This window comes from Tigriopus californicus, chromosome 8 (assembly GCF_007210705.1).
Source record: "Tigriopus californicus strain San Diego chromosome 8, Tcal_SD_v2.1, whole genome shotgun sequence".
Lineage (NCBI taxonomy): Eukaryota > Metazoa > Arthropoda > Copepoda > Harpacticoida > Harpacticidae > Tigriopus > Tigriopus californicus.
The window spans coordinates 6,471,001-6,489,968 of NC_081447.1; the positions used below are offsets into that span (position 1 = coordinate 6,471,001).

The following is an 18,968-nucleotide window of genomic DNA, read 5'->3' on the forward strand; positions in this document are numbered from 1 at the left end:
ATGATATGCTGTTGGGCTCACATCCTTTTGTTTTAGCGCCTGCAGCTTGCTTGAATCTTTCTCTCTCTCTCTCTCTGTCACTCCCTCATTCCAAGCCGTCTCGGAAGAGTGTCATTGTGCATGCCAAATTTGACTTTCAAAAACACGGAGAGAGTCAAGCTCAGTGACATCGAGAAAGACAGACGGATAGAAAATGATATTCCTCGTCTCTGAACTATATTTTGCTCTTTTCCTATTTTGTGAAGTTTTTCTCTGTGCGTCTTTCTTCCTTTTGCTCTTTCTTACGGATTTCTTTTTCCCTGCTATTTCTCTTTCTCTCTCTTTCTTTCTTTCTTTCTCCGTGGCTGTGTGTTCTTTCGTCGGAGTAGTTGTCATTTCACAAAGAAGTTATGTTCTTGGGCTCTTGCTCACAGACTTGGTGCGTGTGTAAAAGCAATAGTAGCAGCAGCACCTCTAGTAGTGGTGGAAACAGGAGTAGTAGTTGTAGCAGTAGTAGTAGTGGTAGTAGTAGTACATTGTATGTGCTGCCTTTCTGACTGCCATCCTGGCTTCTTCTGTCCCCTCAATGCCCTTCTTGGGGCTGCATGCACCCATTATCATCATCATAGATAGATAGATGGTGTGTGCCGGAGGAGCAGCACAGAATCGGAGAAAGAGATACCGAGGGAAAATTCAGTTGACCCGACCAGCTCGCTCCATTTCACCCACGGATGATCCGACTCCTCGTGGTTGGATGCCAGCTCTGGAACTTGCCGTTTGATATCAAGCGCTGGCTGTAGATCTCTCACCCCGTTCGAATATGATCAGCAGCTTCGGAAAGCATCATCCACGAGAGCACAGATCGCTGCCTGCTCCATCATATCCAGAACTGCCCATCATGAACACGCTCCTCATCCCATGTTCCATCCAAGGGGTGCGCACATAAGGATGTTATTGCCTGCGCAACGAGTAAAGCGTTCCGGCTGTTTGCTCGGCGATCCTCGGCTCGAACTCCAGGATCCATTCTTCCTGAGGGTGAACGGGCCAGCGCAATTCGTCGAACGGTTCAACACGGAGCAGCAAGCGGTGGAAAGGACGGATTCCAAATGTTCGGAGTCCGACGGCGACGCCGAGGCTGGAATTGTCAGACTGTGGGCGGGCGTCGGCACATCATATCTCGCATGCCTCCTTACGCAGCCAATCAGCGGGCTGAATTCAACGCCGAAATATGATAATCATAAGGCGAAAATGATATGTCGGGAGTCTCCGCCGTTTTTTGAAGCATGATCGAACGATGGAGCCTTAGCGGCAAGTTAATATGCCGCCACTAGGACCTCTCGCACTGATATGAACCGCTGAAAAAGGTTTGGGTCGGAGGCTTAATATCAGTCAAACCTGAAACAATCAAGTGAGCAGCAAGTCCATGTCTATATGTGAATGTGGCAGCTGAGGTGCGTGTCGGCGGCATTGGCGTCTTCATATCTTGAGGCCGCAAAAGGTGATGTTGATGATGGTGGTGGTGGTGGTGGTAGTAGTAGTGATGGTGCTAGTGGTAGTAGTGGCGATATCCGAGGAGGTGGTGGTCGTCTAAAGAGTAATAGGAAGACTAGTAGTACTTGGACGTGGAGCTGATGATGAGCAGCGCTACTACTGGTGAGACGAACCGAAGAAAAGCATTCAGCAGGTTCGCTTGAGCGAGCATGCCAACGACGAGGAGAAGTTGTTGTTCTCCTGTTCCGGCCGAGAAGAGCATTATGTACTGTTGTTCAAGCCTAAGAAAGTAGTCGTCTTCGTCTCCTTCTTGAGGCCATTTCTTCGGGTTCAGTCGTTGGACGCTGTTTCCTTGATCGACATTGAACGTGTGATATCATCTTGACCCAATGACTTCAATGATTATTCATACTTGAACTACCAACCTCCAACCAAGTGATCGCCAACTGTGTTTGAAGCGGGCAAAAATATTATAATATCAAACTTGACAGCATTGCTAAGTGAATGGCAATGTTTTATCGGAAACAGTGAGCTGATTTGAATATTTTACCAAGTCCAAATCCTGATCTCAATTCTGACATCTGATTCGGATCGGATCAATCAATCAGCCATATTATGGCCAATTTTAAGTGCTAACATCTTCGTTACTTCAGCCGGTCAAATGTCTTTGGTCCATTTGTTGTAAAGCATGACTTAATGGACTGGCAGAAATAGGCTCTAGTATCCGCCATTTCATGTGTGTGTGCGCATGACCTCCGGACTCTAGCTTTGATTTGGGTGCTTCTCAACTGAAGCAGAGCTCCAATCAGGATGTCGCGAAGAAAACAAGCCAAACCGATTCGTCATCTTGAGGATGGAACGCCCATATCAGCCAACGGTAAGTCCCATTATCAATTCTTGGCCTGGTGTTAGGGCCTGTCGATCCCTCCAAAAGTCTTCATTGTGCTTGAAGTGTTATTAGTGCGATGATCCATTCGGTACGGAATGGAAAATCTCTGGCTTTGGCCATGTGTGATGAGCTCCAAAGTGGGGAGTGCAAATGAAGATGAGATGGAGGAAAGTGATGATGTTGATGACGACGACGGAGAAGTAGGTAGTGAGGCTGGAGCAGTCCTGAAGGAAACAAAAGAACTTCTCTCTCTCGCGTCTGTCTGCTTTGTCTTGTCATAAGTGAGATTATTTTGAGTTAGCAAGACCATTAGTCATGTCATTTTTCTCGGCCTAAGTCGACTGCTCCTTCTTGGCGTAGGTGAAAAAACAATTATGATCCTCATCAGCGCTTTTCAGATAAGCACTCAGTTTCTCATTTCACACTTCTGCAAGAAGGCAGGAAAGTCTCGTCCTCTCCATTTCGGTGGGTACGTCGGTCGTTGTCTTCGTCGTCATCGTCCGAGTCTTTCATTCATCCATCCATGTACCGTCGTCACTTGGCGCTAAATGGATTGGGGCTTGTTATGAATTTGATGCAACTGATTGCCATCAGGGCCGACTTGAGCGTGATAGCCTATCCGGAGAGTTTTTGCTTCCCTTTTCAATTCCCCCACAAGGCAAGGGTTTCCTACTTACCTACTCAGCTTGATCTGCTTTGGAGTCAATTCTCCTCACTTGGAGACGGCTTGGCTCACTCAAGAAGATGTCAATAATGTGTCAAAAAGGAGGGGGAAAAACTCACGAGTCAAAAATTGTGTAGAAGGCTAAAGGACGTCTGGGGTGAGGGTTTTTCTTGACATAAGTTACAACTGGGTTGTTCGGCGTCATTTAAGAGGCGTTTCTTTCACTATGCATCAAATACTAGACGGACAGGAGTTAGCGGGTGCAAAAGCGGACAAAATAAATGGGCCCACCTCTCTTGATGCCATACTATGTTGAAGCTGACAAAAGTAAACCCCTATCTGTACTTCTGAAGCACGCTGTTTCCTCTCAATTCGGTTTCATAGTTTTATGCGTCTCGAGTACCAAGTATGGGGATTAGCATTTGTGACTTTTTATGGCTCCATCCACTACGAGGATGGATGAGCTCAAGGTGTCATCATTATCCAGGGAATATCATTGCCACCGAGTTTTGAAAAGAGCCCCATGTTCCCTCCTCTTGGCCCAACCAACCAACGACCAACCACCAACCAACGAAAGAACGAACGAACGAACGATGGATAGATGCAGAAAGACAGGCAGCATGCTGGCTTGCTTGTTGTTTGTGCCAACGGAAGAAGAGGCCATAAAATCATTTCGAAAATTTCTTCCATCATTTCAAATTGTTATTGTCAATCCCAAAGGTCTCCCCCCAGGTCCCAGGGAAATAGGGGAGCAAAGATATCGAATCACTACCACAGACATCATGTCATGTTGGTCTCGAACTATTTTACGAATTTATAAATTACGTACTGCTCTCATTCCACGTACTTGGATTAGGTGAAAAGGTAGGCAGTCGTATGCGTCGTTATGTTAGGATGTGAGGCCGTCTGAGCATGAACGAAAACAAGTCAGTCAGCCACTCTGAGCTGAACATGTCGAATGCATTAGAGCACAGTAATATAATAACAGAAGGCAAAACTCTGAGAACAGCAGCTTGAAAATGGTTTTACAACCTCTCCGAAAACTGTCTGCGCGGCTTTTGGTGGTGCTGTTGACTCGGTAATCCTCTACCTTCATTCTACTCGTCTTTTCTTGTATATACTGCACCAGTAGTAGTAATATCGCGCACCTCGATCCTGTTTCGTCAACAACAACAACAACAACAACATCAACAATATCTACTACTAATACGAATACTACCATGTAACTACCATACATTTCAGATTAATGCATATCTGTTGCCCACAAGCTCTCCTACCGTGGATATGAATTGTTCCTATACTGAAAACCGGTACCTAAGACTACACCAAATGAGCAAAAGATGACTGAAAACAAACCCCTGGCTCAGCCCCCCCCTTTCATTTATTTCTTGTGAATCAAGTGCAATCAAAGCTGTTGCGGCTGTCATTATGTTCATTCATAATTTTGTGAAATGCTTGGTCTCATTTGATCGAGCCACATTTTAATTACCGCATGAAAAAGTCGAGGAAAAAAATCCACGAGAGACGAGAGAACTTGCTTCAAATATTGTTCATTGTAAAGACTGACAGAGGCATTAAGGGTGTCGCTTCCGTTATTGGTACAAAACTCAGAAACTCTCCAAGAAATTTAAAATATGCACTCACTAATGGAAGCTGATGTGAGCAATCAAACTTGTTTTTACTCCTTCGCTTCCAGTAGTGCATCTTAATGACTTACAATTAGCAGAGAAGGAGATGGCTTCTGCTTTCCAAACACTCCAGGAATCTGCCCAAAATTGTAATTTTAATGTGACGATACCTCTTTTCTTTCACCATGTATTTGGCCATTTGCCGAAGCAATCAACATTTTGGACAATGTACGTGGATAAATGACATGATTACCAAATTCGTCTCCGCGTTGTTTTGTTCATAGTTTGAAAGCGGATATCGTGCTGACCTTTACTTGTATTTAATTGATTCCTCAAAGCATACATATTGCACATTTCCCACATCGTATCTTAATAACACGATGGAAAAGGCTAAATTTGCAATTTCCAATATGCTCTGAATATGGAATGAGATGAACGAGTCACTCGTCTGAGTTATCAATATTAAATCTACTGTCACATGCTTCCTTTCTTACATGAACATGTACTCTTTGGTATTTTTTTCTTTTTGGATCTACTACATGAATCTGTTGGTCACTAAGGGAGCCCAAAGAAACACATGATCTCCAATTCATGTGGGAGGCATTTCCAACAAATACCCTATGTAAAGGGAGTGAAATTTCAAAGCAGGGCTCAGATTCGCATTCGTTAGCAAATGGAAATGTACAAACAGTTCGAGTATTGCGAATAATAAGTGAGGGACTTGTCGAATTCCAATCACGTCTCTCATAATTAATTAAAGCCATTTCGTGATCGCGGCCCCTTTCCTGACTTCCTTTGCCAGCACTACTTTGAAAAAAAAAATGGAGAGAAAGAAAAGGGGGAGAGGAGGGATCGCTCCATGAATGAATCCAAGAAAAGGCTGAGAAAGAGAGAGGAGGACGGAGGAAGACTTCTTCGCTTTGGATATTCTTTTTTTCTCTGGGCTATAATCTAGCGGGAAATGGCGTCAAATTCAATCGGTGAGGGGACGGAAATCGACAAACATCCAGTGTTCTACTCGCATACTGCACATAAACGCGTACAGCAGTGAGTCGTAGCTCGTAGTACACAACCAAGGCTCATGCCTCACAATGAATCAGGTATGCAAATGAAGTCAAAATCAAAACATGGGTTTACTTTTAGCCCATATATCCGGGAGGTGCCCAGGTTGTGTGGGTTCAATATTTCATGGGAATCGAAAATTCTCCAGGGAATTTGTCACGCCCAAGGTTTGCCCTCAAAGTTTCAAATCTGAGATGCCGATGCTGCTGTTGAAGCTTTCCACTTGTAAATTGTCAAAAAATCAATCGACTCGTTCTCCTGAAAGTGAGCAGTGCACTCACTATCAATGACTTCGAGGAATGATTTTGAATGTGTTTTTCATCATCCGACTGATCCCTTTTTCGGTGGCGTTTTCGAGTATTCTGAAGGGCTGTGGTCGGAAAATGGGCCATTTCTCGGGTGCCAAATCGATATCACATCGAGATGACCACATGTTCCTCTGTCGGTTTACTCGGTTTGTTCCTGCTTTGCCTCTCTTCGAAGCCACCAACTCACCCTTGTCGTCGGTCGACAACTTTTCTGGTCCTACTTGGCCGGCTGGATGGCTGTATGACTGAATGGCCATCCAAAACTGTACTGGGCTCGTGTTCCTCATTGTTGAACTGGTTTTGGCTCTTGTCTCCCTTGAAACAGTTGCAATCTCATTATTTAGACTAATCCATATTGGCACATGAACAACCGAGAAGGCGAACGAGATATCCTCCTTCTTTGTGCGGTACATGTAGAGCAGGTCATTGCAAAGGGTCAAATCTCGAGCCATATGGTCTTAGTACACGGAGAAATAGCGAGAGAAAGAGTGATACCATCAATAAGCGGAAAATGGAAGTAAAGATATGCACACCGAACAGAACAACAAACGCCCCCTATTCGACGTACGTATGCATGAACGGGGCTATATGGCTCTCCAGCCTCCAGTGTACCAATGTTATGGACATTTTACGGTAATTCGTCGTCGAGTGCACTCGATGCATGATGTACGAGTACTTCATATCTTTGAGGAAGGAGGAGTAGCAAAAGGTTGGCTCGTGTGGGCCGATTCACGTCTCTCTCCTTGAGCGACACAAAGCAACGTCCAAATCATCCATCATACGGAGATACATTCCGATAAGAATAGAGAGACAGAAAGCACGACAATCACAACAATGCACTCGAGGAGATCATATGAGCAATATTCGGGTTAGGTATGTCGTTCACCACACATTAAAGTCCAATCCCGTGGATGGTTAGGGTGCTCTCTTCCTCCAGGAATAGACGGAATTGACTCTCCGTGTGATCTTGGAAAAAATGGGTTTATTGGGTTTTGACACCTACACCCATGAAGTACGAGGGATGGCTGCCCTATAACCCTCTTCCAAATGCAGATAAATTACTCTCTCCCTAGTCCTATGACTCCTTGCATGCACGCCTATATCCGAAGCATGGAAGGGAGTGCAAGCACGACCAGAGAATATTTTCACCATTCACCTTGCTCTGTCTCTGTTATGAGGGAAAAGTGACGGATCACCTCGATGTGAGTGAGCTCGCCCATATTATTCATCCTTGCCCTTCCTAGTTCCTTCTTACGGTACTCCCTTGAGAAGCAGCACGTACGTCACATCATCCATACCCTACATTCATCCATACATCTGTACGTATATGCATACATTCATAGGGTCTATGGTACAGGGAAGGTGAAGAATAGCGAAAAGGCGAAGAAGGATCGTGTACGGAACGAAAAGAAAGAGAGAGAGAGAGAGGAAGAAAGGAAAGGGAAAAGAGAGAGAGAGGCCATAAAGATGGCAAAAGAAGGAAGAAGGTTAACCTTGCTTGCTTCCAATTCCGGGCCGAAAGACCTATCTCGTGTGCTATTCCACACACACACACACACTCCCACACATCCACCTCAACTCAGACAGACACGTAGCATGTAGTTGGCTCACTGAGAAGGGGAATACCCGACTTCACCCTGATTGAGGTGGGAGGAAGTACAGGAAATTTGGAAATCAGTAGGGATTAGAGCATACAATTTTTGGCGAGACAACGAGAGCAGATGCTTCTCCTTTGCTCTGGCCTCGATTTGATGACTTGCAATTGTCGCCGCATTCGGATGCTCCTCTGCTCCCTTGCTCTTCTGCTCCTGGATCTTTATGTAATAGCTCGAGGAATGGGCTGCCAGAAGTTGTAATAAAGCAGAAAAGCACCGATGACCTTAATATGGAATGTGACTTAGACTTGTTCAAGCAGATTTACTCACCACCCGAAAACAGTTTGACCAGGCTGTCGTAAAAGATCCACCCATTTCTTGCGCTCTCGCTCTCCAACGTACCTTCAACTTTGGGCTTGAAACCCCTTTTCGGCCCATTTGCTTATTTCAGTGGCTCAACTTTTTTTGAGTTGAGCTGTTTTATGACAGTGGTGTTGGCTGGCTCACTTGAAAATACAACTTAGACTGACCTGCTGACATAACTGAGCTCTACTAAATTTAAGCAGCACATTTTCTAGTTCATCTTTCAGAACTCTTGATTCCAGGAAATAGTTGAATCCTTTTCCATCTTGTCCAACTTGTTCCTAAGTTTCCCAACAAATAGTGATGGCAATAGCTTGGCTTTTAAAGTCCAGTAAAATCCACTCTACAATTCCCTCGTTTCCGAGTAAAGAGATCAAAAGTACCTCGTGTGTTTAACGTTCATCATCAATAGATTGTCATCAAGTCATTGCATGTACTAACTCATTGACAAAGTGAACGAACAAACGAACGAACGAACGAACGATGGGACGACGGACGAGGTCCCTCGTTTTGGGATTTTTCTCATCTCATGACCTGCTTGCTCAGGGTTCGAAGTACTGATACCTGTTAGAGATAAGTCTATAGATGATGATGCATTATTCAAAAGCCATCATCAAGCTAGCTCGCCTTGTCTTTTCTGGCGCTCTCGACTCGTCAACGACGAAGTAGCTCTTTTCCTTCATCCAAGGTACGAACAGTATGCGCGTCTACCGGTATGTATTTGTATGTGATGGATCAAAATTGCTGAAGCCCAACCATCCACCACCACAACCTCGAGAGGCAGCAAAAGGAAATCAGATTTTGACATCCAATCCCTTCGGTTTGTCATCTAGCAGCCTCTCTCTCTCTCGCTCATGGAAAGCCCTTCCATTCCCTGGATATTATAACGGGTTGTGACACGCAACAGCTCAAAGCGAACGAACCCTCTTTTCTGTGTCTACATTTATTTGACAGATATTCCGAGTCCCGTAAAAAATGTTGAAAAGCGAAAAAAGCTTGCATTCCAATACAATTATGAGAACAATAGGAACACGTCCCGTTGGATGGGTTGGAAGGTGGAAGCTGAAGGAGACCGCGGGGAGTCCGCTTATTAGCTCCGTTAAAAAGAATAGAGTCAGAACACTGTATGAAAAGGGTTTGAGGGACATGTATAGTTCTGCATCCCACTTATCATCATTTTGGAACGGATTCGCTCGCCAATACCTGGGGAAGTTGTGGTCAAACTATGTACTATTGTAGAGTATCGTGGCGAACTGCTTGGAGTCAGATGCATCCATATTGTATTGATCCGAAACGGATGGAAAAACTCTCCTCTCCCGGAAAAATGGATGCAATGAAAAACGGACTCTTTGGACAAAGGAAGGCAAAGGAAAAGAGAGACACAGAAAGAGCGAGGTTCTGGTCAGAACAACCTAGAGAAGGGTGATAATGAATATTTATGCCTCCCTCATGTGTCAAAATCCTGGACTCTCTTCTATCCTCGTTATTATTCACCGGACTTGTCCATCGGGGAATCCATTCCTATTCGCGTGTATTCCCCCAAGTCTCATACATAATATTATCTTCGTCTTGGCACATTAACGCTCCATTTTCCGATCGACTCTCATACAATCACAGAATTACGGCAGGAAAGAAAAATCTTAGGGAATCCATGAATGCCGTGTCTCATCCCGTTCAAAACATTTCATTCAGGTGCCTTCCTGATCTTGACACACTTTTGTTTAGTGGATTCCTTTTCGTTCCCTGTTCCCCGTTTCACGTCCCATCAGCCCATGGAACGTCACTTCAACAGAAACGAGGAGAGACAGCTCTCGTTGGTCAGTCAAAACTTGTGTTCCAAATGTATTCTCCAGGGGACCGTCTTTCAAACTTTCACTGTTTTCCTTCGCACTCAGAAATGTACAGTCTACAACAGTACATAGTAAAAGAGGGCGGCCATGGTCAGAGAAACCCCTGGCACTCAAAGTGCAAGAATATACTCACTTATTCACTTTCTCTCGGTCCCATTACAACCGAAATATTTTCGCTCTCTTTCTTCCCCATTTTTCTGGCATTTTTGTGTCAATCGCTCACTTGACCTTTCGCCATATTTTGTGGAGAGAGAGAGAGAGAGAGAGAGAGAGTGAAAGAGGGACGGAGGGAGAAGAAAAGATGATGGCCAGGGAATGCATATGGAAATCACATCTCAGTAGTGGCTAGTGCCCATTAGGGTCCTAAGCCTCACAAGAACACACTGGCCTGTTCTTAGGAGTGAGCAACCACATTCGCTCATACGTACGGAGACAGCGGTGACGTCGTCCATTTTGGTGTAGTCAAGGCTGAAGAGCGAGCGAGGCGTCGGCAATCTCGAGCTATCCATCTTGGTACTCATATGCACTGTACATAGTGGAGGATTTGGTCATATGGAGTCGCCACACTCTTCAATGAGCAGAGAGAGCATCTCCACGAGAAGTGGTCCACGCGTCATATCTGTCATCTCCCAATGCCATTACTCACAACCGGATAACAAATGAGAGGTCAGCCCATAAGGGAAAATGTTCCAATACCCATCAAAAGCACTGAGAAAAGCTACCACGAGAGGTGTTTTTTCCTGTGACTAGTTCGGAGTAGAATTTCTGGTTGAGTAATCAGTGGTTATTTAAGGGCATGAATATTTTTTGTCCAAAGATTGTAGTCCGCAAGTTGTGCCAACTTCAACCTTTCTATTCGAGATGGATTTTTTTTTGCAAAGTGCTCAGATATGGTTAATGGCCCTTTTGCATATCCAGTGTATGGTGGGACAATAAAAGCAATGCAGCTCGTGGACGTGAGCTCCAGAATCACTCGGTCAAACTTGAGCACCCTTATTTGGACAGCACTACCTTACATGTTCAGACTATGTACTGTGTTCTAGTGCTGGACTTATCAGACCTCCAAAAGGAGAGGATGGCTTTCAAAAACCTCAATATGCAACTACGCATGGCGGGGCACCTCAATGATCGGGCGAACTGCTCCATGCTTACTACATCATGCTTGAAGAACTCCCCCTCCCTCCAAATCTTTCCACACTTCCATTGGAAAAAGTAGAAGGGGCTTCCTTTCTCCTTGACCCAAGGACCTATTGATTCTTTCATTGATAGTCCCGACAAAGCATCACCAAAGTGAACCGACATCATTGAATCGGGCTCAACGCAACCTAGAGTACGTAATAGTTACCACCATATGGTTTCAAATATTCCACTGCGGTATTTGCTACGAGTGCTCATCTCAGTTGCAATTCCATGGAATTGGGTGAGTTGAAAGAGAGGACGGAAAGGATGCTTATGCTTGCGTCTTCACGCTTATTTAAGTTTGACTTATGAATCACATGTGGATGGAAGGTCAGCCAGTCTCATTTGGACGTGGGGCTGCAACATTGTCAGACACGTTACACCGGCACTTCTTCCACTCCTCCTTATTCTCGTCTTCTCTTTGTCATGGTGTTTCTCATTAGTCTGATGTTATGAATGCGCACGTGTGCTCAAACATTAGGATGATTCTGAGTATTCAGTTCCAAACTCTGTATGTACTCGTACGTAAGATGTACTACACAGTATGCTGAACAGTATACCAGTACATGAAGCAGGATGATAGTGGTGATGATGCTGGAGGATGGACAACTGGCTCGGTTCATGGAACGAGCCGAACAAAAACGGACGTGTGAGCATCACCGACGAGTTTCATAGTTGTCTCGAACGCATGCTTGACAGCGTTACAGGACATTGATTTTGAGAGGGAACTACGCTATAATAAAACGGCAAGATCGCCTTCATTCTCGGTCTATCTTAATGATGAAAGTGGAAATGGACCCCAATTGAGGAATGGTATAAATCTGAGCCTCATAAAGCGTATGCCGCCCAAGTTGGTGAGCGACGGCTTGGTCTTTTTCCAGTTTCGTGCTTGTATGCTAGTTATTACAATTGATTAACGACCCCCATCCACGACGAGCCCAGCCACTTGGGGCAGGGTAATCGCCTTTTGTGATTGTTGCCATTTGGAATCATAATCCGTTTCTCATGGATTTCCAATGAGGCCATTGGGACCGACCCTGACATACTAGATTATTCCTTGCATGTCTCTACATGTGAAATAGAGATGCACGGATGAGAGAGAGAGAAATAATAAAGTGGTAGTAGGATCAGGAGCCATTATGATTATGCTCAGATGGAATCAGAATTAGACATTCTACCCACACAATGTTGTAGTACACGTACATAAATATGGCAATGAAGCAATTTAGCAATGAAATATGGGATAGGATCAGCAGAAAAAAAAAACGGCAATCAGAATTTCTCCCAAAAACCATCCCCAACAAAACCATTGCATTAGCTTTATTGATTTCCGAAACAATTGTACGTGGATTTCCTTTGTTTTCTAATAAATGTCCTTTTGGAAGGGAGCGAGGAACCTTTTGGGTGTCAAGCATGAATAATGTACGTCGGTGGGTATTGGTTCTTTGACAATTAGTGACTGGCTGGCAATTAAAGCAGCGCCCGTGGTCGGTCAAATAATCCACTGTTCAGTTAGGTTTGCTTTCTCTCTCTTTTCCCCCCATTTTCAGCTTCATGTCTGACCAACCACTTTTATCCAATGCACTCCAATAGTGTTGTACAAGTACTGCAACAACAACAACAACTAGAGCAGTGTTTTCCAATCTTCTCATATGAGCACATTGCTCCCCAGATGCTACAAATCACCTTTTTGGACTTTGGATGTGGCTGATATCAATGGGTGTGCGAACTAGATCCTACTGAATTGCCTACGATTGGCCAGGAACCCACCCAAGAACCACCTTCTGTCTGCCCTGTCCTATCTAGCAGTAGCAGTAGCAGTTATTCTGGTCGCTTTTAGTTCGCGGGGTCCATTCAGATTCATCAAATATTGATGGCCACGAGAGGAGAGAAAGTGAAAGAGAGCAAAATCCATTTGCTCTGACAAAGAAAAAGAACGAAATGCAGTGAAGGTGACGATGAAGGAAGGTATAAGGATGGGAAGAATTGCTGCTCAAGAAACCCTCGTTCCTTAAGAAGGATGGTTTTCTAACCTCACTTCAAGTTTCTACTTACTTGACTCGGAGAAATGAGACTGGTAGGAAAAAAGGAAAGAGAAATATTTCCCCGTATTATGTCTTCCAAAGTGGCACGGATTCATCGGATCGTAATCGGTCCATATTGGGATCATAAGAGAAGCAAAAATCTGTTCATGATCTGAGTGAGTGCATGCAAGTAAAGAAATCTTCTGCCTTTAGCTGGATTGCTTCCGTTAGAGCTTGAGAGCACATGTATCACGTAGTATATATGAAAGGATCATCAACTTTGTCAACCATTCACTCACCGAGCTCAGCTTATGAGGGAGCCACTTGGGGATGGATAGATGGATGGATATATGGATGGAGAGAAAGTGAATTGCTCATTCCAAACCCAGCAAAGAATCGTCGAGTCGGTGGAGCAAGTTAATAGAAAACAACTTGGAGCATCTGGGGCTAATATGGTTTTTATTCCTCCCACCTCAATACCACTCTCCTCTACCCCTCTGTTCTAGTAGTATACTTCACCTTTGTATATGTGTTGTGGGGGGGGGGGGGGCAGATTGTCCTTTCTTCTCTTTGGCCCTCTTCTTGGTCGTCAACATCATCTCGATGTTCACGGGTCTCTGGTCGTGGTCCTACCCGTGTGGTGTAAGATCATGGGCGTGGACAAATTGATATTCATTGTTCGGCTGAGATTACAGGAGCGACCAGGGTGGTGTCATTCAATTCATTCTTCCAAAATGATATGCAATACACACAGGAGCCAGCTACTTACTCCATAACAAAAGTAGTTGTGGTTGTTGTTGTGGTGGCAATGGTGGTGGTGGCGAAGTGGATGGCAGACATATGAAATATGAGAAAAAGCCACTCATCGACATCATCTGTTCGAGGTTTTGACACAATAGAATCTCTCCACAATGGCCAATGATATTCCGACTGGACTGGCGCTGATTTGATCTACCCTCGAACATGTTTTTCCCGCAGTGTTCCCCTGACTATCAGGGGCATTTGTGTCATTTTATGGTCTTGAAAAATTGCCATTTCTTTCTCATATCCCATCGTGCAGCAGATCTCTTGATTCTTCTACGCCTTAGTACGGATGTTGTACTCGTATCGAACTGATCCCAACCAATCCAGAGTAACGCGGCCATCTCGGAGCCAAGCCAGCTTCGATGTGACTCGCTTCGATCTGCTTGCTTACTTGCTTGAGGACTGACTGACTGACTGACTGCCTGCCTGCCTGCCAAATGCATGGCCATCAATGTTTTGTCATTTTGGTATTGGATTTTTTTTCCAATTCGAGGTACTTTGGTACCCGTCAATGTGGCAGTGTGGCTGCTGCTACTTCCAATACTGGTGCTGTTGCTCCGATTGCAACAATAATAATAGCAACAACAACAACTAGCCCTATTCCCGCTCCCGTATTTGGCAATGTGCAATGGAATCATGCCCCTTCCAGCGCAATGAACAGAAGCAATATGGAGAACTAAGGTTAAGATCCCCTTCTCGGCCATAAAACATAAATTTCCTGTCTTCCCTCTTGGCTTTCATGGTCGCGTCTTCTACTATTGGTACTACTCCTACTACTACCACCAGCACCATCACTACCACAATTCATTCTGAGCTACTATACACAGTACAAATACCAGAGAAGATTCGACGTAAGAAAGTTGATGAGCTACTGTAGCTGTTTATGTATGTATGTATTTCTGTGACTGAATTGTAACAGCCCCCTCTCCTTCTCGGGCACGATCATCCCCCAGAAAATGTTCGACAATCGTCCTCCGTACAATCGATGTGAAGAATTCATACTTCTGTATGTATACAGCAATACTAGCATTTCGTATACTGTATATCAACTGGATGGGAAGACAGATTTGCTCAACGTTTGAAACCGGGGAACTTGGGGTTGGGGACACATTTCTTTGATTCAATATAATGATGGTAAAAAACCGGCTTTCAGTGCCATTTTTCATTCCTGTCTTGAGGTGAACTTGCTCGGTCCGGGTCGCTCCTTCATTTTCCCATAAGGTTCCTCGCACCACCATCATCACCACCACCCATTCGAAATAGGCTCTCAGAGTCTCTCAGTAAAAGTAAAATGGATTCCATTCCCGATGAGCCGAACGGAGATGACGACGTGATGAAGAACGAATTTGGGATGAGATGGATCGGGACCTAAAAATGGAGGGCGGCCCATCATACAGCTAATATATCTAATGTGCTTAAGCCTAGATAACCAGGATCCCTTAATCCAACAAGATTTCATCTCAACGACATTGTCATCATTCTGCGTATGTGTCTGCGTGTGTGAGTGAACGAACTAGTAAGTGACAGAGAGCGAGAGAGAAAGAGAGAAAGAAAGAGAGACAGGGAGAGGAAGGTACTCACACACATTCCAGATCGTCCTTTTATACTCTTTGATATTCTCAATCCCAAAATCCCATGCGAACCATCCATGGCCTGGGAACTCATTTTCCTTTCGAATCAACGTATTCCTTCAAAATTGCTTCGTTATTATGGTTAGTTTTGGGACTTTCATGCGCATCCTGTAATAAAAGTCGTCAAAATTATATCGAATGTATGCTAATTTTCGCGAAGCAGATTTTGTATTTGTCGTCTACCAGTGTTTAGTGGATATTGTCAATCTGAAATCCCACAAACTTGATTCGGCAACGCTCACATCACGATGTGACATTCCGTGCTTTGGAACGTGAAAGGACTCCAGATTAAACTGGGAAAGCCTTTCGTTCGCTTTCCTCCCCACCGAACTGGCTGACTCACATTGTATTGCTATAGTAAGTAGATGAACAAACTCCCAAGCACTGCTGACATCCCGGCTAGGATTGTCCCATCGTAAGCAGATCCAGGGGCGGCATTGTTTTCACACAGCTTTTTGATATGGGAAAAAGTGTCATCTGGCCAAGCGACCCAAGCGATCCAAGCGACCAACCACCACAATCCTGAGCATGGAACCTGAATGTCAACCATATTTTCTGTCCTGGTCGGAGAGGAAACCACGTCTCTGCGAGATGAAGCCTGGCCATTGTTTCAAATGTTCAATCGCTGTGCAGAATTTTAATTGTCGTCATCTTATGTTTTGTACTTGTACGTATGTAAGACTAGGAGTGACTGGTTTATGAATTCACAGTCTCACTCTCTCTCCATCTTTTTTCTTTAGGTAAGGATGACTACTATTTTGAAATCCAATCCATTCTCTGACTGGTAAGTACGAAAAGTGACAGATGAAAGCAGCAGTCGCTGAAGCCAGCCCAGCAATGCTCAAATGTACATATATGTATGTGGAGTAGTTCCTCTGGGCTGATATGGATGGCATCCTAGCCTCGAGTTGAGAGTCGGCGACTATTGAATTTCCTCAGGGACTCACTTGACTGTCCTCTCGTTAGGATTGTTGCCTCGTTTCCGCCAGGGAGCGAGCAATTAGCGAGGCGGGCTAGATATGCCCTGAATCACAATTGCAACTCAAAATACCCGATTCAGCTTCGTTGACCCCGGTTCGTGTTCCAGTTTTCTCGAACTTTACAACTAAGATTTCAAAGACGTAGAAATATGTATGTATATACGAGCCATGACGAAACATATTTTCCGCGCACTGAAAAGGCTCACTTGTTTCAAAGTCAGATAGCATGAATTTCGTTCAACTTTTGAAACGGGTTCGAAGAATTGGTTTGGAACGCACTATGAAAATGAACATGGCATACAGACTCCAAACCTTGATTTGACTTACTTCAGAGAAATGATTTGGGAACAAGAATGACTGCAATTCGTTTGGCTAGCCTGGCACATTGGCTCCGATTCGAAGTTGACAGTGCGGTGCAGACACTTTTTTTCATTCTTTCGAGAGATTGTTATCAATGAGTCTTTATGATCGGGCAAAGAGTGAAGGGAAAATTCAATATTATGGCATCTCCTTCACAAGAAGTCGTCAAAAAAGCCTGATTACTTTAGCACACATGGATCTCTCGTTTTCCATGCATCGAGGGTGACTGACATTTTAAAGACAAAACTCCCACTTTATGTCATTTCTGGTTGGACTTGACTCGGTTTCAACTCGCCATGCTCTTCGGGTAAATGCCCTTAATTTCTGTTCGACAGAAACCGGCCCTCCGTTCACCTGAATCGAGTAGGATGGACTGCGTTTTATGAATTCGTTATCGTAACATTTGTCTTTGCCTAGTTTGTCGTTATATTGCTAATATTATGGCCTTTGGACCTGTTAAAGAACCCGTAAAATGGTAACCAAGCGACCAAGCAAGCCATCAACTGGCCTAGTGAGTCAAGATAACGATGCTTCTGGGCCCGCAGTACAATCCAATACTCGTCTAAACTTACTGACCAATTCAATGTTTCAATGCTTAGTAAATAAAAAAGGCAGATATTTGAATTGTGCCTCCCCTCCATCTTTTCTTCTCCTTCGTCGGATGAGAATACTTAGTCGAATAGAAGCTCCTTCAAAATCATTGGTATTAAGACAAAGGTACCTCCGAGTAGGACCACGCCGTTCAAAACGTGGCTGGCTGTTGGTGGCTGGCTGGCACTAGCTAGGAGTCAGAGACTTCTTTTATCTCTCATTTATGCGCCATAAACGTTTATTATACTTCTGTCATCAAGTCGCGATGTGTCTTTTATTGGACCCATCAATTATATCATTTTCCCGATTCCATCCGGAAAATGAAGCACCTCTCCAATCACGGCGGACTCGCTCTCCGAACGCTACGATTAGCTCCTTACACTGCTTCTATGACCACGGTTATTGCTAGTAGCTTATCCATGTTCATAATAAGCTTGAGAAGCGGTTTCTTTTTTTTTTAATGTGCAATATATGTGAAGAATTCGTTCGTGCACAAGGAGTTTGGTCATGCCCCAAAAACCAATCTTAGCACGTCAGACTAGTGGCCCGGCAGTCAAATTTTGAAAGCGACAATTCTATAAGTAATGGCAAAGACCGACGTCAAGAGCCCACAGCCAACGAGTTGGAAGACGAACCCAACATATTGCTGTCCTAACGAAGATTTCAAAGCTCTCTCTTATTGTATCATTGTGCTCGAACTGGCAAGCTGTTTCTAGCCCAAGAAGTAATATTTCTGTCACTCGCAGGCACTCGGACGAAAGGAAAAAAAAACGTTGACGAACCGCAAAAATAAATCACTGGACTACTGCCATCTTGCATCCTTCAGATAATGGTCAAAAGCGGTAAAGCGGTGGGTATAGTAGCATACGTAGGTATAGATGGCATATAGGCTCTATTCTCGTAAGGTGAGGCAGGAGAGCTCCAGCGCACTGTCCGACGACCATGAAACCAAACGTGCTGAAAAAACCAAGGCAGAGAGAGAGAGAGATAGGGAAAGAGCCGACTCCCAACCGGCATCTTCAAGCTGGGGTTGTAAGGTGGAACTGTGTCCACCAAGCTGCCATCCTCTTCTTCTCGTTCATGTGAATCGACAACGTCAAAAGCAAGCAGAGTTTTCCTCCACCAACAAGACGACGCTCTACCCTAAAGGGAGCTCACCTCATGTGGGTTTGTCAGAAGACGAAGATGATGACGGTGATGATGATGATGAGAGTTACATTCGAGGAGGGGTCTCCGACAGGTAAACCATGCCAAACATGGAAAAATAAGAAGTCAGCGAAAAAAGATGACTGGATGGAGGAGGGAGCCGAACTTGTGGGTACGTATACTTGTTGAGGATAAGCCGAAGAAGAGAGCGCGATGGCCATTCGTCAGAGACTCTGCCAACCAACACCAATGGAAGAAATGCTTCACAAATATGGATGGAACGGCAATGACGAAACGACAAATCTAGCTGGGCTATTATTGACCTGAATGTTGGGTGTGTATGCCCATTAAAATAGATAACATTCGTGGCAACCGTCAGCTGTTGGTCTCCCGCAAGGGGCCCTTGTTTGACCCCAGTTGAAAT

The 18,968-nt window shown here is 44.5% G+C and overlaps 1 protein-coding gene across 2 annotated transcripts in view; it reads left to right on the forward strand.

Moving 5' to 3' along the window:
- Positions 1-1,767: 1,767 nt before the first annotated feature.
- The window catches only part of LOC131885258 (homeotic protein spalt-major-like), a 75,445-nt gene continuing 58,244 nt past the window's right edge, over positions 1,768-18,968 (forward strand). For both annotated transcript variants that reach the window (XM_059233224.1, XM_059233226.1), the window contains exon 1: positions 1,768-2,347. In XM_059233224.1, the coding sequence (XP_059089207.1) occupies positions 2,281-2,347 (67 nt within the window). In that variant the 5' untranslated portion in view covers positions 1,768-2,280. The remainder of the gene's footprint in view (positions 2,348-18,968) is intronic.